The 23,855-nt window shown below is 47.9% G+C and overlaps 1 protein-coding gene across 1 annotated transcript in view; it reads left to right on the forward strand.

Annotated features, from left to right (window-relative positions):
* Window positions 1–1,492: 1,492 nt before the first annotated feature.
* CD58 (CD58 molecule) overlaps window positions 1,493–23,855 on the forward strand; it is a 37,452-nt gene continuing 15,089 nt past the window's right edge. Inside the window, exons 1-2 of the mRNA XM_056139142.1 lie at window positions 1,493–1,602; window positions 19,946–20,221. Coding sequence (XP_055995117.1) covers window positions 1,533–1,602; window positions 19,946–20,221 — 346 coding nt within the window. The 5' untranslated portion in view covers window positions 1,493–1,532. The remainder of the gene's footprint in view (window positions 1,603–19,945; window positions 20,222–23,855) is intronic.

Here is a 23,855-nt window from a genome sequence, read left to right on the forward strand (position 1 = left end):
ATTCTGGCTCTCTGCTCACCAGGGAAAGATTTGGGGAGACCCAACAGCGACAGGGAGCGGGGAGAAGGAGGAAGGGAACTGTCCCCTCCTCTTGGCAGATTTCCAACCTAGATGCAGGAAGAGGAGGAAAAAAAAACAAGGAGAACCTAGAAGGGAGAACCCAAGGGTGGAAAATACCTGGTAGAGGCTAGGGGAGAAGGTAGGGTGCAGGCTTTGGGCACGCACTTGAGTTAGGAAAGAGAAGCACCTTGGGGCACGAGGGACTGCACTGCAGTGGCTGTCAAAAACATTCCAGTTTCCATAGTGAAGGGATAGGTGTGGGACACTGTGTGACTAAGACTCAACCATCAGCAACTTTGCAACTGTATCTCATGGTGATGCAATTAAGAAACATTAGAGGGGCTGGAGCAATAGCACAGCAGGTAGGGCGCTTGCCTTGAATGCGGCCAACCTGGGTTCGATTCCCAGCATCCTATATGGTCCCGGAGCACTGCCAGGACTAATTCCTGAGTGCATGAGCCAGGAGTAACCCCTGTGCAATGCCGGATGTGACCCAAAAAGAAAAAAAAAAAAGAAACATTAGAACACCAAAAAACTGTGTTTGTAGCTGGAAGCCTGTCTCACGGTGTGTGTGTGGGGGGGGGGGGGGGGGAAGGAGAGAAGGCAGCTGGAATAGAGAAGGGATCACTAAGTCATTGATGGTTGGAGGGATCATTCAGGACGGGAGATATGTGCTAAAAGTAGATAAAGGACCAAACGTGATAGCCTCTCAGTATCTGTATTGCAAACCATAATGCCCAAAAGTAGAGAGAGAGTATTGGGAGGAAATGTCTACCATGGAGGCAGGGGGAGGGTTGGAAAGGGGGGGAGGTTATACTGGGGACGTTTGTGGTGAAGACAAATGTGCACTGGTGGAGGGATGGGTGTTTATCATTGTATGACTGAACCTCAAACATGAAAGCTTTGTAACTGTATCTCAGTGATTCAATTTAAAAAAAACCACAAACAAAAAAATGTGTTATCCTTCTGTCTGCATATCTGGCGCCTCCTGGCATGCCCCTGTCTCGCATTAGACCCCCGCAGCTCCACATGGTCCCACTCACCAGAGGTCACTCTGGGCACAGAGCCCGGGCAGCGGAGCGCCCCTGTGCATCAGGGAAGAAAAGTCCAGAAGCTCCTGCAAGGCTAGTCCTTGGAGCTGGCTGGAAAGCACAGGAGCCACGCCTTCCTGAATCTCCTGGGTCAAGCCAGTGGCAGCGCCTTTGGGGGGTGTTGGCAGCGCACCCCAGTGCAACGTTCTCGCCCCCAGCTGCGCGTTGCCTCAGTTCGCTCCAGCGACGGACAGCGGGTTGACCATGCTGGAGGGTACGGAAAGGGAGAGGAGGAGCTGGGGGAGGAGCCCGGGTGGCCCCAGTCAGAGAACGGGCGGGGCGGAAGGCCAGAGCTGCGCGGGGTCGGAGCTGTGGGCGGGGCCCCAGCGGCGCAGAGCGGGCACGCCGAGCGCGGCCCCAGCAAAGAGGCCCGCGCTGGACATGGCCGCTTGCTGCCCACCGCCGTGGCTTCTGAGAGTCCTGATCGCGCTCTCCCTGGCGCGTGCGGTCTGTGAGTGGACGCGGATTCCCGCGCGCGGGACGGGCGGAGACGGGGGGCCCGGACGGAGAGGGGAACTCGGGCGGAGAGGGGATCCGGGCGAAGAGTGGGGCCGGCCGGAGAGGGAGAGGGGACCCGGGCAGAGAGGGGGGGTGGGCGCGGAGAGGGGCCGGAGCGGCCGTCATTTGGTCCCGCTGCGGTACGGACACGGAAGGACCCGTCGAACTTTGTCCGGGACACGGCACCGGGAGTAGGGAAACGGCTCGGGCAGGCGTCTCGGGCCTTAGGGACCGATCAGGACTGGTCGAGTGGGTGAGGGGTGCTCAGGCGTCAGGTCCCTGGGCGGCCCGGTCCCCCGCCGGCCCGCGCGCTCAGGGGGTGCTCTCCTGGTTCCAGCCCGGCGGTGCCGGAAGGGGTGAGCACCCAGCGCCAACACCCCGGGAGGGCCAACACCCCGCCTCGCCCGTCCGCAAGCCCGCCGGGCTCGGGGTTCCGTTCTCCCCGCCCTCATCCTGCGCGCTGCCGCCGTGGGGCACCCAAACCCTTTCCTCTCCTCGGGGCTGCCCGTCGTGAGGCCAGCCCCCCCCCCCCCCCATCCCCCGGCGGACAGCGGGCGGGCTATAGCCGGGCTCGGGAACCGAATGCCGCGCGCTGGGAGCGCAGGGGACGCGCCGGGACTTCATCAGGAAGCAGAGCAGCAGGAACTGGGCAGGGAGGACGTTGGACCCGTTGCCAACAGGCCTTGCCCCCACCCGGGCCTGTTACAGCCAGAGCGCCACTCACCTGATGGAGGGCTTAAGCTAGCTTCTTTTTGTTTCTTAAATTGAATCATCATGAGATACAGTTACAAAGCTTTCCTGTTACAAAGTTTCAGTGATACTATGGTGGAAGACCCACCCCCCCCCACCTGCGAGTAATGGGGAACGCCCATTCCACCACCAAGGTCTCCAGTATTCCTCCCGCCACCCCCACTGCGCCCACCGTGTCCCACCCCCTGCCTCTGTGGCAGGCACCTTACGGTTTGCAATACAGATACTGAGAAATTATCATGTTTGGTCCATAGCCTACTTTCAGCACACATCTCCCATTCTCAGCGATCCCTCCAACCGTCATTGATTTAGTGGTCCCTTCTCTATCCCTAATATATCTTTTAAGCCTGAGTTTCTTTTGCCTTGTAAAATCTTTTCAATTTGATATTTCATTTTTTTGTCTTTCTTATTTTTGCCAGTGGAATCAAACCATAGTTTTGCCTATATTTGACTTAGTTCGTTTTAGCATAGTTTAGCTTACTTGGTTACAATAGTATTGACGTTCACGGTGTTCATGTACTTCAGATGAATATTTGTTGCCCCCCCACCCCAAATCTTTCACCCATCTTGTAGCATCCAGTAGTGATTTCCCCTGCCCCAAGTCCATTATCACTAAAATATTTCCATTCCACATCATTGACAGTCTTTCGTAATGAAGTTTTTGTATCTTCCTTTTAACTTGTATTTTCATGTTAGTATAGTCTCAGATATTTTTGAAGGTATGGGAATTACTGATATTACCCACTTTGATGTTCAAATTTGATCCTATATTTGGAAAAATGGCAACCCACTTCAGGTCTCCATGTTCTTTGTCATGTTTCCATGATTTTTTTGAGTACTTTATCACTTTATGACACAAAAAAGAGATTCTGGACTTGATAGCTGTTCCTCTTAGAAAGACTATATTTAGAAATCAGGGTGTGGTTGCTGATTTGCTCAAGGCCACTGGAACAGTGACTTCTTACAGTTTGAAGAACTTAGTGATAAATTTGTTTAGGGGCCACATCCAGCTGTCCTTGGGGCTTACTCCTAGCTCTGTGCTCAGAAATCGCTCCTTTTTTTTTTTTTTTTTGGTTTGTTGGTCACACCCTGCGATACACAGGGTTTACTCCTGGCTCTGCACTCAGGAATTAATCCTGGCAGTGCTCGGGGAATCATATGGGTTGCTGGGAATTGAACCTGTGTTGACCATGTGCAAGGCAAACGCCCTACCTACGCTGTGCTATCTCTCCAGCCCCAGCAATTACTCGTGGTGGTGCTAGGGGACCCTATATGTGTGCCTTGTAATCATGCTAATCCATTTTATTATTTCTCTGGTTTGAGATAGACTTTTATTACATTTTGTTTTGTTTTTGTTTGGTTACCACACCTGGCAGTGCTCAGGCCTTACTTCTGGTTCTGCACTTAGGGATCATCTTGGCAGTGCTCAGGAAGCCATATGAGGTGCCGGAGATCAAAACCGGGTCAGCTGTGGGCAAGGCAAGTGCCCTACCCACTCTACTATCTCTCCAGCTTCTGAGATACTTTTAAAAATCAAGTCAGGTTTATCCTGGTTTTACTAACTTATTCAATAATTTGATTCTTCCTCCTGACACATGTATCTCCTCCTCCTATAGGGAGCTCTGTTCTTTATATATTTTATATATTTTTCTAAACTAAGTTAAACATAAGATTATTTCAGTTGCTATACCAACACTGCTACCAGGCACAAGTTTACTAAGAATATTTCAACATGTCTTTGGAGTTCTTTCTATTTTTTCACGTTTTCTACTAAGAAGGAACGAATGACTTTTTCTCTTTTGGGGTGTGTGACCACACCCAGTAGTGCTCAAGGCTTGCTCCTGACTCTGGTCAGGGCTAACTCCTGGTAGCTCATATGGGGTGTTGAGGATGTTGAGGGTCAGACCCAGGTCAGTTTCATGACTTCGCTTACTACCTTCCTGGCCCCCCAGAAAACCTTTTCTGAGAGTATTTGGTATCTTTTCCCCCCTTCTGTATCGTTATATTACAATTTTCTATATACAAAACCCAAAATTAATAAATAAAAGAACCAGAGCAGTAGTACAAAGGCTGACCCGACTTCCATTCTCAGTACTCCATGTGGTCCCTTGAGTGATTCCTGAGTGAAGAGCCAGGAGTAAGCCCTAATCATTGCCTGATGTGGCCCAAACTGCCTCCCCCCAATCAATGGGTGCAAGCACAGGGGGATATGGCACTTACTTTGTATGCAGCTGACTTTGGTGCCAGCCCCAGCATCATGTGAGATCCCCTGAGGACCACAGCACTAACCCCTGAGCACTACCTGGTGTGATCCCAAAACCAAAACTTGAAAACATAACTTTAAAAAGCATTCTCTCCCCCAACATGTTTTGTTTATATTTATCTTTTTTGTTTCTTTTTGTTTGCACAAATAGCTACATATGTTTATTCCTAACTCCCTTTCTCAAACAACAGATAACATAATTCATTTGCACCTAACTTTTGTCTTTACCATATGGCGGGTTATCATTCTTTACCAGTTCATAGGATTCATCCCTTTTTTGTTGTCTTGGGGGCCACACAAGGCAGTGCTCAGGGGCTACTCCTGGCTCTGCACTCAAAATCACTCCTGGCGGTGCTCAGGGGACCTATGGGATGCCAAGGATCGAACCAGGTCACTGCAAATGCCCTACCCATTGTGCTATAGCCCCCGCCTGTCCCTCTTTTAGCAGCTGCTTGGTATTAAGTGCTAGGGGTGGGGAGATATGTGACCTTCCCTTCAGCTATGCTGGTGATTCTTTTGTGTGGTGTGGTCACCCCTGACAGGGACAGATTTTTTTTTTATTTTTTGGTTTATTTGGGTCACACTTGGCAGTCACCATCACAATCATCCTGTTGTTCATTGATTGCCTCAAGCAGGCACCAGTAACGTCTCCTTCGCCATGGCCCTGAGATTTTAAAAAGTGCCATATTCAAGACTCTTTCAGGGTTAGGAGAATGAGACCCATCATTGTTACTGGTATTTGGCATATTGGGTACACCACGGGGAGTTTGCCAGACTCTGCCGTGTGGGCAGGCTACATTCGGCAGCCTGCCAGGTTGTCCAAAGTAAGACACCTGGCAATGCTCAGGGGTTAACTTCTGCTTCTGCACTCGGGGATTATTCCTGGTGGTGTGGGGGTACCATATGGGATGCCAGGAATCAAAACCAGGTTGGCCATGTGCAAGGCAAACACCCCACTCAACCTGCTGTACTATCGCTCCAGCCTCAGGGACATTTTCTCTGAACTATCAGATGACAGTTGAGATTTTAGGAAGTAGGGAGCTGACCAGAACCAGGGGTCTCTTGAGAAGAGTAGTATTTCATTCAGCCCGAGATAGGGTTCAAGCACTTTCTCAGTGTTTCCCTACCCCCCTCCAGCTCCCTCACATCCTTCCCTTTTGTTGTGGCTGGGAGATACCACATACGCTTTAGTTGTGGCGCTTGAACAAATGTTACACTCTTGATTGTACTTCATTGTGGCACTGAGCATGGCTTTGCTGCTATCTGTAGAGCCCTGGATGGGACCCATGGCCTCCTGCCCCTGACCACTGAGCACACCTGACCCAGACTGCCTGCTATATTGCATGGATTCCAAGGAGAACAGGAAGTTCAAGAGGTAGTGCAGTGGGGAGGGTGCTTGCCTTGTATGAGGCTGACTTGGGTGCAATCCCGGGCACCACATATGGTTCCCCAAGCACCATCAGGAATGATTCCTGAGTGAAGAGACAGGACTAACCCCTGAGCATCACCTGCGCGGCCCCAAAACAAACAAAAACATCAAGGGTAGAGAGAAGAGAAGTTGGGGACCCTCAAAGACTTTCACTTTCCCAGCAATGAAATGGGAAGCTTGGCAAGATTTGAACAGGGATGACTGAAATAACGACCTGAGTGTTTTAAAGAACTGTTTTGGGTGCAGGATAGAGAATGTGGGGGTGGAGGGATCTTGGAGGGGAGAAGCAGGGAGACCAGTTAGGAGTGGGAGAGTGGAAGCGAGAAGTGGAGACACCGTCGTGTGTGTGTGTGTGTGTGTGTGTGTGTGTGTGTGTGTGTGTGTGTAAAGTGCAGCGTCGGGCTCTGGGTGCCAGTGGTAGGACATGCTCTGGGTGAGGAGCAAAGTAGAGCCTGTGGTGGCGCATCTATCCATCCGCAGCGCCTGTGAGGCTCTGTGCTATTGACCTTTCACCCATCCTGTATCCATTTAGCTCCTCATATGGAGGAACCTAAGACTTAAGAAAAACCCAAGTACTTAAGAAAAACTCTCCATGGATTTAGTTTTGAACAGTACAGATTTTTTAATTTGGCTGTTCGTGAAGTCTATGCCAAGCATTTCTTTGTTTTATGTTATTAAACAGAATCACCTCATTATGTGAGACTTGTTCAGATGCTTTGCTGCAATCCAGATTTGGAGTGTGTGTGTGTGTGTGTGTGTGTGTGTGTGTGTGTGTGTGTGTGTGTGTGTGTTTAGGAAAAAAATTTTTTAAAAGAAGCCAGAACAGTGTTGTATATTCTGATCAGGAGGCTGAGCTCAGTGTTATAATGGGTGTAAATAATCATGAGAACTCCCACAAATTATGCCCGTTTGGAGGTATGTTTAGTGTTCTAGATCTTTGTTTCTTGTTTTTTCTTTTGAGGTCATACATGGCCGTGCTCAGAACTTCCTCCAATTCTGCTCTCAGGGATCACTCCTGGCCATGCTTGGGGGATCATATGTGGTTTCGAGGATTGACTCTGAGTTGACAGTAGCCCTACTATGTCTCTGTTCCTAGATACACAATGTTTTCTTTCTTTTGAGAGCCATACCTCTGATGCTCAGGGATTACTCCTGGCTCTGCACTCAGGTCAGTCCTGGTGGGCTCAGGGGATATATGAAATGCTGGGGATTGAACCTGGGTTGACCCTCGTGCAAGGTAAGCTCCCTACCTGCTGTACTGTCCCTCTGGCCCCTAGACATGCACCTTTATAAAGTTTAGAACTTTTAAAAAGGTTGATGCAGCGATAGTTTATTTCTCCTGTGAGACATGCATAATTATACAGCATAATTTTACTAATGCATGGCAGAGCCTGGCAAGTTAATCGTGACATATTCGATATGCCAAAAACAGTAACAATAACGGCTCTTATTCCCCTGACCCTGAAAGAGCCCCCAGTATGCCATTGGGTTACGCTAGCATGCAACAGGGACAAATGGAGAAGTTACTGGTGCCCGCTCAAGCAAATCGAGCACAATGGGATGACAAGTGATACAAGTGAATTTTACTAAAGCACGTGAAATTATAAGGACAGCACACTTGGCAAAACTGTAAGATTATATTTGGTTTCAGAATTTATAATAAGAATGTGGGAAAATCTTTTTTGCAATCTTAAAATTGAGAAAATTGAGAATGGGTTATTTGCATGCTTATTAATTTTTTATATTTATTTTCTGTACACCCACATTTCATTCTTAAATACTTTTACATAATCCTAATAAATTAATATTTATGAAAATTAAAAGTAATCTCTTTCTTTTTTTAAAATTTTTTTGTTTATTAGTGAAATACCATGAGGTACAGTTGTAGATTTACAATTTTGTGTGCTTGGGTTTCGATTATACAATGATCAGATACCCATCCCTCCACCAGTGCCCATTTTCCACCACCATGGATAATATCCCCTCACCCCCATACCCCCATCCCCCCCTGCCTCTGTGGCAGGGCAATCCCCTGTGTTCTCTCTCTCCTTTTGGGTGTTGTGGTCTGCAAAAGAGGCATTGAGTGGCAAACATGTTCAGTCCATAGTCTACTTTCGACATGCATCTCCCCTCCTGGGAGGATCCTCCAAACATCCTTTATTTGGTGTTCCCTTCTCTATCTGAGCTGCCCTTTCCTCTAGAATGCCCGGCTGGCCACTAAGCTATGGAGTAATCCTCCTGGTGCTGATCTCAGCTATTCTTGGGTATTAATCTCATATTTTGTTACTTTATATCCCCCAGATGAATGCAATCTTTCTATGTCTATCCCTCTCTTTCTGACTCATTTCGCTTACCATGATAAAAAGTAATCTCTCTCTAACTATGTTTTAATGTCCCCAGAACTTAGAATGTCTTTAAAAAACAAAACCTAGGATCACAGATAATTCTCTTATTTTTTATGCATTGAATTTGTTGTTGTTTGAGGTTTAATTTTGATAGGTCTCCTTCATCAGTTCGGCAAGAGACTTAGAAGCACTTTTCAGGAACTAGATCCAGGAGTTGGCTTTATTGATCTCTAATTCTGATATTCCTTTAGTAAATGCTCCGCTGAGGGTAGGAGGGTGTTTCTGTTTAGAAGCAGAAAGTCTGCCTGTTTCTATGCTCCTGCCTTTGCTGGGTCTTTCACCTTCTGATTGCTTCTTTCTTTCTTTCTTTCTTTCTTTCTTTCTTTCTTTCTTTCTTTCTTTCTTTCCTTCCTTCCTTCCTTCCTTCCTTCCTTCTTTCTTTCTTTCTTTCTTTCTTTCTTTCTTTCTTAACTTTTTAATTGAATCACTGTGAGATAGACCCTTACAAAGCTGTTCATGATTGAGTTTCAGTCATACAGTGTTCCAACACCCATCCCTCCACCATTGGACATTTCCCAGTGCCAGTGTCCCCAGGTTTCCTCCCATCACTCCCCAACCCCCACCCCCTGCCTGCCCCTATGGCAGGTGCTTTCTTCTCTCTCTCCCTCTCTATCTCTCTCTCTATCCCCCTCTATCTCTCTCCTTTGGGCATTGTGGTTTGCAATATTGATACTGAAAAATTACCAAGAATATCCCTTACCTACTTTTAACCCTCAGATCTTGTCCAGCATGATCATTCCCAGCTGTTATTGTCATACCGGTCTCTTCTCGATCTTACCTACTCTTAGCCCCTCACACACTTGTGGTTAGTTCCAACGATTGACCAGTCCTTCTAACCCCTGTTTACCCTGGCTGTGAGTATTATTCTTCCACTATGTATTTTTATATACCTCAAATGAAAGCAGTCATTCTTATCTGTCCCTTTCCTTCTAACTCATTTCACTCAGCATGATACTCTCCATGTCCATCCATTTATAGACAAATCTCATGACTTCATTTTTCCTAACAGATGCATAGATGTGCTGTGTAGATGTGCCATAGTTTCTTTATCCATTCATCTGTTCTTAGGCACTCAGGTTGCTTCCACATTCTGGCTATGGTGAATAGTGTTGCAATGAACATAGGAGTGCAGATGGTGTTTCTGCTGTGTGTTTTGGGCCCCTGGAGTATATTCCCAAGAAGTGGTATTGCTGGGTCAGATAGAAGCTCAGTTTCTAGGTTGTGTTTTTTTTTTTTTATGTAGGAGCACTGCTATTTATTCAGGCACTGATTATCTGATTGAATTGTGCATGAACTCCACCTTACTTTTTTTTTTTCATTTATTATAATTTTATTTATTGAATCACTGTGAGAGCAGTTACAAAACTTTCAGGTCTAAGTCTCAGTCATACAATGAAACACCCATACCTTCACCAGTGCCCATTCTCCATCCCCAACAACCCCAGTATACTCCCATCCCACGCCCTCCCCCTACCTGTGGGACAGATGATTTCCACATTACTTTCTCTCTACTTTGATCACATTCAATATTTTGACACCAGGCCCACCATTATTATTTGAGATTTTACCCCAACACTCAGATCTGCTGAAAAGGCAACAGTAGACAATTTGTTTTCTATTGCTGGTTATGAATAACATACGATGTCAAGTGGCTGCAGTAGTGGCCACGAGATTTTGAAATTTTGAAATTTTAACACTTAAATCTGGAGGGATTTCTGCCGAAACCTGCTGGGTTTTGAGATTTGCTCCTGAGTCTCTGGGATTATGGCCTTTAAGCAGCTTGATCAGGAGCCAGAAAGGCCATTTGTGGGCGATGTCTTGGGGTCTCGTTAGGGTGGGGAGGACAGGACTGGCTCCACCCCCATCTCATGAGGCCCAAAATGTCTCGTCACTGCGGGCCCAAACCTGACTGTCCAATGGCCTCTGGAGGATGACAGCCACTGAGCCACCAGGGGGAAGCAGGTGGAGGGACAACACCCTTCCCCCCCTGGGGTGGCCCGGCAACAGTAACCTACTGCGTGGTCCGAACACATTTCTGCCAAAAGCCACTGGGTTTTGAGATTTGTTTCTGAGTCTCTGGGATCATGGCCATTAAGCAGCTTGATCAGGAGCCAGAGAGACCGTTCATGGGCGATGACTTGGGGTTTCATTGGGATAGGAAGGACAGGACGGGCTCCACCCCCATCCCGTGAGACCCAACAAGTTTCATCACTGCAGGCCAAGCCTGACTGTCCAATGGCCTCTGGAGGATGACAGCCACCGAGCCACCAAGGGGGAGCAGGCGGAGTGACAACACCCTTTCCCTCCTGGGGTGGCCCGGCAATAGTAACCTACTCTGTGGTCTGGACGCATTTCTGCCAAATGCCACTGGGTTTCGAGATTTGTTTCTGAGTCTCTGGGATCATGACTGTTAAGCAGCTTGATCAGGAGCCAGAGAGGCCATTCGTGGGTGATGACTTGGGGTCTCATTGGGGTGGAGAGTACAGGACCGGCTCCACCCCCATCCCATGAGGCCCTGAGTGTCTCATCACTGCGGGCCCAAACCTGACAGTCCAGTGGCCTCTGGAGGATGGCGGCCACAGGGCTGCCAGGGGGAACAGGCCAAGGCACGAAACCTATTCCCGCCTGGGTTGGCCCAGCACTTGTAACCTACTGCAGGGACCAGATGCATTTCTGCCAAAAGCCACTGGGTTTTAAGATTTGTTTCTGAGTCTCTGGGATCATGGCCATTAAGCAGTTCAATCAGGAACCAGAGAGGCCATGCCTCCAATTATATAGCTGAGCTGGAGGTGGTTTGTGGGTGTATTTCCCACATACCTAACCTTTGGCCTTTTACTTTCTTGGTAAACTTTGCCCCAAGTTTTTGGAATCTGGCCAAAGGCACAGCAGCAATTTTGGGGTATCTGGAAGTCTGAAGACGCCATGAGGCTGCTGATGCACTCGCTTCGCAGGTACACACTGACCTGCTGGCGGCACCATACCCCCAGTTTCTAGTTTATTGAGGAACCTCCATATTGTTTTCCAAAAAGACTGGACCAGTTGGCATTCCCACCAACAGTGAATGAGAGTCCCTTTCTATCCACATCCCTGCCAACACTTCTTTTGGATGTGCCAGTCTCTATGGTGTGAGATGATATCTTATTGTTCTTTTAGTTTTGTTTGCTTTTTGGGTCACACCCATTGATATACAGGGGTTACTCCTGGCTCTGCGCTCAGGAATTACTCCTGTTGATGCTGGGGGTGGGGGGGGGGGGGATGGGAGACCATATGGGATGCTGGGAATTCAACCTGGCCACGTGCAAGGCAAAGCCCTACCTGCTGTGCTATCACACCAGCCCCCTCATTGTTGTTTTGATATGCATTCTGATTGCTTCTTAAACTGTTTCTCCTCAGACACAGAAGGGTTTCTGAAGCTCAAGGACACCATCCCTAGTTGTGGCAGCCCTAGAACCTCTGTCTCTGGATGGAAAGTGAATCAGGAAACAGTCTTGCCCTGAGCCCTGGGTGGTTGGAGTTGAGTGTGAAGTGCAGATGCCACCCCACAGGGCTGTGGCTGGCTCAGAGCTGCCTCCATCCTGGGAGCTCGTCTTTGGAGATGGTGCTCAGCTCTCCTTAGCCCTGTGACACTGCCTCCCAGCGCCGCACCCTCTGCTCCCTCTCCGTTCCCTTTCATTTCTTTTGTGTGTGCCTGTGACCTTGCCCTTTGGTCAGCTGCTATATGTGCAGGTGATCTCGGAGTGCACAGATGCAGGGACTCAGAATGAAACCAGCAGAAGGTGCTCTGAAGTCACTTTCTACCCACTCCTTCCACCCTCCTCGCCCCACGGAAGAACCCTAGTCACGGGTGTAGTTATTGTGACTTGGATCTGTTCTGCCAACTAGATTTCCCTCCACGGGAACCAGACCATTTTGATAGGCTTGTTCTCAGGAAGCAGACACACTGAATTCCTACTCCCTTCACTTCCTTTTTACAATGTTCTCCAAGTTGTCTTTGGAATTAGAGTCTGAATTTCCATCAGGCAGATTGGTGTGTAGTTTTTTGAGTGTTTTTTCCTCCCATCGCAGCTAAAAACGAGAAAAGTGGGGAAGTTTAGTGTAAACATTCAAGAAATAGATATTCAGGTGAATGTGAAACATACAGCCTGACATCATCATAAATAGGTTGTAATAGACTTTTAAAATTATGAACCAAATGACTGGGAAGCAGCCAGGATTATAATGAAAATTTTAGCACAGTGAACTATAGCGAACAGAAATAGCTCGAATCAGACATTGGAGACAAGATTCTAAAAGACTCCCGGAATCCAAGATAGTACCCGTAAGAGTCACATTCCCCAAAGCAAGCTGTGGGCCTCGCCTGGATTCTGTCTTAAACAAGAACTGTCACCTTGAAACAGTTCCCTCTGGATGGGGGGTGTGGGGGTTGGGGGTGTGGCAGACAGGCTGGATCAGTGCTGTCCAACTGGAGTATGATCTGAAAGGTGAAATTAATTTTAACATCCGATACCATACCATCTCGTACCATACACTGATTGCTCAGGTAATCGCATAAAGATGTTAATCCGAGAGTCTGTGTCCCCTTTTCATACTAAGGCTTCAAGGCCTGGCATCCACTTTCCTCCCATAACCCGTCTCTCCCTGAGTTTCATGTACTCATGAGCCTACCTGGCTCATGTGGCTAATGGCCGCTGATCAGATTGGGCTACAGTGGGGCGCTATCATGGCAGGAAAGCTCAAATAGAGACAGAAGCAGTGCCTTGAATTCTGAATGAGCTCCTCCAGGCAGTTTCACTGACACACAGCCCCCAGGTCGTAACATCAAGAGAATCTTTGGAACTCAGAAGCCAGGAACTGGTTGCTTTGGGGGTTAGGTTGTAGCTGTTCCAGTCTGAAGTGAAGATTGGCAGTGGCAGTGCAGCCCAGAAGATTCTGTGCATGCGACATTGTGTCTGGACTGGGCAGGGGGACCCCAGCCCAGCCTCTGGGCCTGAGCATCATCTCTGTTTCTCTGGTGGTCTCACTCTTTGGATGCTTGTTCCCATCTTCTCAAGCTCAGTTTCTTCCTATTTTCACACCCTTCCTGCAATAAGAGTCTCTTTTTCTGTGATTACGCTTCTCCCTATGCTGTAACATAAACGTAAGAGGAGAGAATTTGGCTGCTTTGTTCACTGCTGTAACCTGGCCTTTAAAGTAGGGTGGTCACTCCCTTCAGGTGAGCAGATTGAGGCAGTAGTGGTCCCTTCAGCGCTGAGCCGATTCAGGGCTGAGTATGACTCTGGCTCTCTCTGTGTCTCCTTCTGCCTGAGTCAGCACACAGGAAGCAAGGTGTCTGTGTTTCTGCTGCTGCTGAGGAGTATTACCCTCATTGTTTTGTTCGGCCACAATCCAGCGCTACTCCAGGGTTACTCCTGGCTCTGCACTCCAGAATCACTCCTGGTGGCCCTGGGGAGACCCTCTGGGGTGCCAGGATTTGAACCCAGGTCAGCTGCATGCAAGACAAACCCCTCCTATCTGCCTCTCCAACCCCTCTTCATTATTGCTCTGCCCCGGGGAGTAGAGTTTACCCAGACTGTTCTATGGTTCTGCCTTCGCTGTGATCCCTTGTTTGGCTTGGGGCTTGAGCTGAGGGCCTCACAGGTGTGAAGCCCGCCCTGCCTGCCCTCTCTGAGCCTCCGCTCCCCCCATATGGGATGCTTGGGGGTCTTGATGAAACAAACGGTTTGGTATCAGCATTGATGTATGAGATGAGATTGGGCCTCTTGGCTCTGCAGGTCTGTGTAGGTCGGTGGGAGGCCGGAGCTTTGCTTGCGGGGCCGCTCACTCTGCTGCTCTTAGTGGGTGTCACCCAAGAGTGGTTGGTGGCCAGGCCAGAGCCTCCTCTGGAGGCGGGGAACCTACCGGCCCACATGGGTATAGAAATACCCCAAAGCCTGTTCCTCTCGGCCTGAAGGCGGTTTCGACTAAATCACCGTTAGAAAGATCTGTGTCAGGGGGAAATACCAAGATTTGGATAGCCGAGGCCAAAACTTTTAGGGGATTTTTTTCTACCGTTTTTTGAATTGAGCTGTTAACCTGTGCTGCTGACACAACATTTCTAGTGCAGCCCCCCTGGCCCCATGGGACTTCAGACTGTTGAAAGAGAAATACGTGTGTTAGAATCCGGTTACTCAGGTCTAAGAAGAAGTTAAGAAAAACTATCCTCCACATCCCAGCCACGGGCAGTCCGCTCTGGCTTTGGAGCTGCAGGAGTCTGGGGGAGGGGGGCTCTTCCAGCACCTGATGGGTTCTTTACCTCTGCTTAACATCCTCACTCCCCTGCTGTGACTTTTGAACCAGGTTCTGCAATAATTTGGAGTCTTACAGTACAAACTTTTGGATTCCTCTTTGGTTGTGACTCCCAAGTAAAGTGGTTTGAGGAGCTGAAGCGAGAGAACAGCGGGTCGGGCTGCTCGCCTTGCACATAGTTGACTCAGGTTCATCCCTGGCACCTCATCTGTTTCCCGAGCACCGCCAGGATTGACCCCTGAGCATGGAGCTGAAAGTGAACCCTGAGCACAGCCTGGTATTGCTGAGAGAGAGAGAGAGAGAGAGAGAGAGAGAGAGAGAGAGAGAGAGAGAGAGAGCAGTTTGGTTTGAGTTTCTCATTCCCTTTGTCTTCTGTTTCTGTGAGTTTGGGAAATGAGAAATCTGCATCCTGAGAAATCTCACATGTAGCTACTGTCTTAAGTAGCCTTATTGCCACATTTCATGCCAAATAAACTATGAGTACAGCCTGCTGGAGTAACACTATCTGGGGTCAGAACCAGCTTCTCCACTTAACTAGAAAATCATTTAACCTTTGTGGCCATCACTTTCCCTCTTTGTCAAAATGGTTAAAAAATCAAAAACACCTCCTTAGTAAAGACTTACAAGGATTCATAAGTGTACACTCATCTCTAACTTCGAACACTGTGTGCTGCCTGTGAGTTGATGAAATTAACCAAAATAGCTAAATCCCAGAACACATGACAAAATGCATAGAGGATTTTATATCTGGTTGTGAGGCTTCATTTTCATTAAACCCACAGTTATGTTGACTGTGGTTCCTAAATACAGTCAGAACTCATCATCAGAATATTTAGGATCCACTTCTTACTACAAGCTATGTAAGAACAACTGTCGAAAATAGGGTGTTCTGTCATTTTGTTAGGACATTGCAGTAGAATGTTTGAAATAGGAATTTGTGGGTTTTATTTTCTCTTTTGAAGCTCAGTGATTTACAAGACTGTTAATGATAGGGTTTCAAAACATACAATATTCCAACAACACACCCTCTACCTGTGTTCACTTTCCTTCACTGAAATTGGAGTATTTTTCTTTTCAAGATTTATGGTATGGAGGCCAGAGCAATAGTACAATGGATAAGGCACTTACTTTGCATGCAGCCAACTCCAGTTAAATTTCCAACATTTGATATGGTCCCCTGAGCACTGCCAGGAGTTATTCCTGAGTGCAGAGTCAGCAGTAACCCTTGAGCATCACCAAGTATGGCCCCATAACAAAACAATCAAAAAAAGATACAAAATATTGAATGTGATCAAAGTGGAGAGAGAAAGTAATGTGGAAATCATCTGCCCCACAGGTAGGGAGAGGGTGTGGGATGGGAGTATACTGGGGTTTTTGGTGGTGGTGAATGACCACTGGTGAAGGTACAGGTGTTTCATTGTATGACCGAGACTTAGACCCGAAAGCTTTGTAACTGCTCTCAAGGTGATTCAATAAATAAAATTCTAAAAAATGAAAAAAAAAAAAGATACATGGTTTATGGGTTATTGATTACCTTTGTGTCTTTAAAAAGAAAAGATTATTCAGTTTCATGAAAACAAACCTGCAGTAGTTAAAAATATGGCTAGTGTATCATATCTTTTCAATAACCACTGGTATGTTCCTCCCAGCCAGGGCCCCTCTTTCTGCCTGTAAAGAGCAAAAACTCAGCTGTGTCATCAGCAGTGCCCTGAGGAGGGTCACTGACCAGCTCGTGCTCCTGCTGCTGGGGATTGAATCTGGGCTCTGGTATACCCCTCACCTGAAAACACACATTCAAATAGCAACTAAATGTCACTTTTGCCTAGTACAAGACAAAAATTTACAAAGCAAGCCCCTGGTGTTGGGAATGTTAGCAGAAGAGCCAGGAAAATATGATTCTGGCATTACTGATGAAATGTAAATGCTAGAAATCCCCCCACCCCCTTGTAAGCAATGTGGCACTTCTATTAACATTTAAAAATTGAATAAAAACAATCTAGCACTTCCTGGCCCCACTCCCAGGACCCTTCCCATCAGTATGAAGCTGTAATCCATAGGAATATGTACCAGGATAGCTGTTACAGTGTTGCTGCAGTAAAAGGATCTCGGGACGAAAGAGTGTTCGGCAGCAGAGATGGCTAATTGAGGATGGTCAGTTTGTATGTGGTACCAATAAATAAGCAGCCATTAAAATAATAATAATAATAATAATAATAATAATAATAGAGTTGGGCCATGTCAGATAACTTGGTGGGGTTTATTTATTTTTTATTTTGTTCTTGACTTCTGGGTCACACCTGGCAGGGTGCAGGGCTTGCTTCTGGCTGTGCGCTCAGGGACCATTCACAACAGACTCAGGAACCACTTGGGAGTCACAACTAAGGCGGAATCCAAAAGTACTGTACGTATAGAGTGCTAGGGTTTGAACTGGGTCATCTGCGTGCAAGGCAGACACTCGCTGCTCTAGTATCTCTCCACCCCTAACTTGGTGGGGGTTTTATAAGGTATCATGAATCTATGTAGGGAGAGAAATATTGAAGAATCTGCAGATAACATAATTGGAGGTGACCACAGGGGTCAGAGGGCAGAGTAAAGGCTTCACCCTCACCCTGCCTAGGCGTGTCCCCCATCTGTCCGAGGAGCCCCCCCCCCCCAGCTTCATGTTCTCAGAGTTTGGGGAGCCTCCTCTGTTCACCTCAGTAGCCCCACCCCAGGGTGCCTGCCCAAACAACTCCCAAACTGTGTTTTCAGCGACTGACTAATGGCCAGTCCCAGCAGTGGTGACCTGAGCAAGGAGTGGGGTTGTGGTATCCTGGGCTTCTCTGCTTCACACGCGAGCTACTGCAGTGCTCTGTCCCCTGGAGCCTTTCCCCATACCCGCCATGCGGGGCCAGTGGCAGCTGCTCTTGAAGGTGGCGGGTGCTGAAAGGGACCTGAGAGTTTGAGCAGTGCAGAGAGCAGGCATTCCAGAACATTCTGCCCTTTCCCTGGGTCCTTGTCACCTCACTTTTTTCCTTCTGAACGGGTCTTTCTTTTCTCCACTCTTTCTTTCATCCACCACTAGGTCCTTTCTGACTTCTTCACCCCCAGCTAACACCCTCTCCCCGGGAAGGCACCTCTCTCTTCAGACACCAGGACCTGTATCCCACCCCCGCACATACTGTCCTTCCACCCACCTGTTGGTTCATAGCACGATTTGGGCTTCTGGTCGGCGGCGATTCTCACCTCTCAGAATTCTAGACAATTTCGTTGTGTTCTGGTTGACCAGCCAAGCAAAGGAAGGTTGCTGGTGGGGCTATTGAGAACAGTTCCTCTTAATTAAGGGAGGTGGGTTCCAAAAATAAGTGCTAAGAGACAAACTGAGGCTGTCTGCTTCTCCTTTGAAGCTTCTAAGCACTGTCACTCCAAGATGTCTAGTTCACGGCCTCTATTCCCCCATGACTTTCACTACTTGGATGGCTCTTAGCAAAATAATTCATCTCTAGGGTCTTCACTTGAACAGCTACTCTTCTCTATTAAAAAGAAAGTCAAGTCTGGAGTTAGATTCACATGGAAACTGACTCTTGGGTATGGAAAATACCCCCATCTGGGGGCGGGTAGTAAATCTTTAACAGGCAGATTAGTGTGGAGGAGCAGGACGCTCTGACTTAAAGCATTGGTCAGTTTATTTGCCGTAAATATTCTCACCCTCATAAGTTCCCAGGGCCCCCCAGACTTCACTGTTATGAATAAGCAGAGGCGCCAGCCATGGGCTCTAAGGGTGACGGCAAAGGCTCTGGGCACCCCTGTCCCAGTCTCTGAGCACTTCCGTCTCATTCCCAACTTGCTTTCCAGTCTTAAAGTTAATCTTTATTAATATTATTTTGGTTTGGGGGTACACTAGAGGTGCTTGGGGATTGCGCCCGGGAGTGAGGGGTGGAGGACCTCACGTGGGCCTGTCAGGCTCTGTCCACCCTTGGCTCTTGCGAAGGAACCTGACCGCTCTCTGTGGCCATACTTGGGGGGGGCCCTGTGGCCACTCCAGCCATACTTGCCACCTGGGCTGGACAGTTGAAAGCCAAGGATGAGGTGCTGGTGAGGACCTGCAGCCAGAGACCATTCGGGCCACCAGGGGTGCTTTGGAGGTTCCCGGGGGACTCCTGGTAGTACTGGGGGATCCTTGGATGCCAGAATCGAGCTGGATTCCTGAACATCAGAATGACACCTGACCCTGTACCACCTCCCAGACCCTGAGTCCTGGTGATCTCTCTGATCTCCCCAGACCCCAAGCTCTCCCCTATTCAGGGTCTAATGGCCCGCGGCCTGGCCCTGTGCATGCCCTCCTCCTGCATCTCTGACCCTCCCTGCTGGCTGCCTCCTCTTGACATCTCGGGAGGGTTTCTGGGTCTCCCGGGGACAGCCCTGCACCAGCAACTTCTTTCCTCCTTGGTTTCTCACCACTGCTCGAACACATGGCAGGGTGGGTGGCCACTGACTTGCTGACTGCCTTACTCCCGGCTTGGCCTGCAGATGCAGTTGGTGACTCTGATCCTTTCTGACACAGAGGCCCCAGTTCCCTATGACACATGTCTCTCCACGCCCTGGGCCGCAGAGAGACACCAAGGAGGGAAGAAGTCACTGCTGAAGGGTTGATCCTAGGAGTCCCGCTGAAACCCTCCAGCAGCAGATCACTGAAGGGTGGACAAGAGGAGGCAGCCAGCTGGGAAGGGTCAGAGTGCGGGGAGAAGACACGCAATCCTGGGCACCCATACAGTAAACCCCAGCACCCCATACAGTCCCCCGAGGACTGTCAGGAGTAACCGCTGTGTATCACTGGGTGTGGTCCAAAAACAACAAAAAATGAATTAAAAAAAAAATACTCACCTCTCAACTTAGTCCTATGTTAAGTTCCACCCCTAAGTGTAAACCCTCCGGCGCATTTCTTTTACTTTCCCTTTACTTTCTAATTCACTTTTCTAGTTCAAAAAACCAAGAAGTCACTTCCATGCTCATGCATTTTCTATTTCCTGTTAGTAGTATACCAATATAGCACAAAAGGTGGTAAGGAATTGTCCCCCTAACTTGTTAATTTTTATCCCCAAAAAAGAGCATCCTTGAAAATAGGTTTTAGTTTTCAATCAAGTTATGTTATTTCTAACTTTTTTTCCCTCTTTCTCTACCTTAGATTCAGTTAGCAGTGAGTCCGTTTATGGAGCTGTGAATCAGAGTGTGACTTTCCACGTATCAAACTCGTTACCCCTTACTGAAATTCTCTGGACGAAAGAGAAGGATAAAGTAGCTGAGTGGGACTATGGCTCCCAACCCCGGGTGTTTCCCCCCTTTGAGGGTAGGATTCACTTAGACATCACGTCTGGGAACCTCAACATCTCTGGTTTATCCTCAAAAGATGAAGGCGTCTATGAATTTGATAATACAAAGAAGTTCTCTTTAATTGTGTTTGGTGAGTAAACCATGTGTTGGTTTGTTAATTGCGAAATTTCCTGGGCTAGAGTGACAGCTCAAGGACTGGCGTTGCTGAGGGAGGTCCGGTTCTGACACCCAGTACTGCCCTAGCAGACCCCCATTGACACTGGGAGGGTTTCTTGGGGGCAACCCTAAAACCCCAAAACCAACCAGCCAAGTGAAACTTCTGGCTAATTTGAGACTAGTACAAATTAATGGTCCATGAGAGAAAGAATTTGGTATTGCATGTTGCCAGAGTTTGCGCTCTTTTTGGTACCCAAGAACCACTTCCTTGCCATCCTGGATAAAGAGAGGGTGTGACTGAGGTGAGAAGAACATCACCAGGGAGCAGAACTGCCACAAGAGTTGTCACTTTCCATAATAGGAATATTTTGGAAAGGGAGGTGGTAGCTGCAGTGAACACAGACCTCTGCATTCCTCTGAGGTGCTGCTATATCCATTCGGCCTCTCCCCCTGCACTCACCGGGTGTAGACGGGGGAAAGTGAGCAGAGTCCCTCCTGCAGTATTGATTTTATTGTTTTGTATTTTGGGGGCCTCCCCAGCTGTGCTTGAGCACCTGGGGTCACTTTCTGGCTCTCTGAGGCTGACCCAGCAGTGCAGGGACAGGTCACAGGGACCACCTGGAGGTGCTCCAGGTGCTGGGGGCTGAGCTCAGGACTCCAGGCCAGGGTTTTCTGCCTGGCCTATCTCTCCTACATCTCTTTAAGCTATAGCTGGAAACAAGCTGTGGTTCCTCCAAGCTTTTTATTGATGTTTCCAAGTCCCCAAAGCACCTCCAGTGTTTGCAGCCATCATGCCCAGTGGGGGCCGGGGGGCCCCAAATGGCTCTGATCTTTTTTTTGGCTTTTTGGGTCACACCTGGCTCTGCACTCAGGAATTACCCCTGGCGCTGCTCAGGGGACCATATGGGATGCTGGGAATCGAACCCGGGTTGGCCGCGTGCAAGGCAAACACCCTACCCGCTGTGCTATTGCTCTGATCTTCTTTTTATGTTTTGATTTTGTTTCAGTTTTGAGTTACACCAGCAGTACTCAAGGCTTACTCCTAGCTTAGGGATCACTCCTGATGCGGTGGGAAGACCATGTGTGGTACCAAGGACCTAATCTAGGTCAGACACGTGCAAGGCAAGCATCCTTCGTGCTATCCTATCTTTTAGCCCAGTGTTCTTTTTTGAAATTTGATGAAATTTTCTAAAAAATTTAAAATCCATGCTAGCTCAATAAAGGTGTTTGATTTGGGTTTCAGGCCAGCTGAACAGTCCTTAGGGAGCCTAGCAAAAGCCTGTGGAGGAGAGGAGCACAGGGAGCCAATTTCCTTGGGGGCAGTAGGAAGGGAAGACTTTTGGGTCCTATTTTGGGGCTCTGAATAGTACCCTGTGCTAGTGGAAGCCACTGTATCTGATAGTAGAGCAAGAAGTAACTTGATGAAATGTGTTTTTTTGGAAGACAAATCACATGGTGGGTATTTACAGTGGGTTTGGTTGTTAGTAGTACATGTTTGAATAAGAACTGCACTGCACTGTCCTCCCATTGTTCATCGATTTGCTCGAGCAGGCACCAGTAACGTCTAACAACAGATTGTGAGACTTGTTACTGTTTTTGGCATATCAAATACATCAAGGGTAGCTTTCCAGGCTTTGCCATGTGGGCAAGATACTCTTGGTAGCTTGCCGGGCTCTCAGAGAGGGGCAGAGGAATCAAACTCGGGTCAGCCGCATGCAAGGCAAATGCCCTACCTGCTGTGCTATTGCTCCAGCCCACATTTTGAATAGAATCAAAAAATACTTTCAAGTATCTTTGGGTGTGACCATAAAACAAAACAAAAACCAAACAAAGCATGGCACAAAAGTCAACAACTATTTGGGATCTTCTTTTTGTTGTTTGGTTTTTGTTCCACACTTGGCAGTATTTAGGGGCTAGTCCTGGCTCTGTGTTTCGGATTCTCTCCTGGAGCCAGGAACTGAGGTGGTGTTCGCCAGGTGCAGAGCAAAGTGCCTCACCTCCTTCGCTGTCTCTCCAGCCCCTGTTTTGCTTCTTGAAAGACATGACTCACGATTTCGTACCAATATGATTTGTTCAGTCATGTGCTTCTGTAGAAATGAGGAAGACTCACTTCCTTGGGGGTCTGTTTATGCTTGTTTGTGGGGTTTGGCAGTCTTCCGGAGACCCCAAACCTCAGTGGAGAGCCTTTAGAAAGGATATTTCAGATGGGGGTTTCCTCACGCCTCCTAAGCTCAGAGCACCTACTTCCTTCTTTGTGTACACTGTCATCTGCCTTTCTTTCACCCCCACAAGCATGTCTACCACAAATGCCTTTTCACTTTGTGTATTAGTTTTCCCATCCTCTTTGTTCATGTAAATACAATTAACCACTTTCTCCTTAAATGCTTTGGTTTGTATATGATTTTTTAAAAAAAAATTAAAGATTATGGGGCCAAAGCAATAGTACAGTGGGGAGGCTGCTTGTCTTGCACATGGCTCACCTAGGTTTGATCCCTGATATTCCGTATGGTCCTCTGAGTCCACCAGGAGTGATCTCTGAGTCCAGAGCCAGGAGTGATCCCTGAGCACAACCAAGTGTGGTCCTAAAAAAACAAACAAAAAATAAAGATCACAAAAACATGTACCATTTTTTGTAAAATGTCATCAGATACATATAAGAAATTTTCATTTCTTACAGAGTAGTGAGCTGAATTAATTCATTGTAAACTAAGTTATCTTAGGAATGAAATAGGCATGTTCCCGCTCAGTTTACAGCTGCCTAAGTAGACATATAACTGGTCTTTGTGGCTCTGTCTGGAGGAAGTCCCATGGAGACAGAGACTGTGTAGATGACAGACAATATGAGGTCCAGAAGCTCTCACTCAGAGCTCCAGGAAGATCAGTGGAGTAATGAGGACCCCAAATAGATGAGGGCTTACTAAGGGGGCTCAAACACCAGGGGTGCTCCCCTCACTAGCTCTAGACAGCTTTATGTTGCCTACAACAGAGGACGGTGAGACATCTTCAGCAATGATGAGATGATTTCATAAAACTCTTCCCAGTGCTAAATGGTTGTGGTCTAGGATCACTAAGCAAGCCATGGAGCAAACTTGGGCCTCCAACTCCTGGTGTGATTCTTTTTGTGTCGTCTGCCTTCTGGGGGGCCTCATCTATTTTTCCTCTGCCACATTCCAGCCAGCATGTGCTCAGCCCCTGGATAGTGCCAGCCTGCATGTCCCTCCATCTGTTAGCTGTTACCGCATCAACTCATTCAAGCTTCGGTACAGTCGGAGGGTGGGGGGGCTTGCTCTCACATGTAGGAGAGGAGACAGAGCACAGGGTCCTTCCCAAGATTTCCCAGTAGATCTGAGTCGTGGATCTAGGCTGCTGGTCCCCTAATCTATGCTCTTCCCCCTCATGCTATTCCTTTCTGAAGTGAGTAGACTGAAGGCTGTCTTTCATAATGATCCTTCTATCTGTTCATCCCTTTAGCTGTCTAACATCTCTCTTCTTTATTAAGAGACAAAATAAACCCTGTACCCTTGTATCATGTCAATTTCTCTAGTTAAGAAATAGTACCTGGTTTTAGGGGGTATGGTGCCACCAGCAAGTCAATCTGTACCTGTGAG

This window comes from Sorex fumeus, unplaced genomic scaffold, assembly GCF_029834395.1.
Source record: "Sorex fumeus unplaced genomic scaffold, SorFum_2.1 ptg000131l, whole genome shotgun sequence".
In the NCBI taxonomy this organism is placed as follows: Eukaryota; Metazoa; Chordata; class Mammalia; order Eulipotyphla; family Soricidae; genus Sorex; species Sorex fumeus.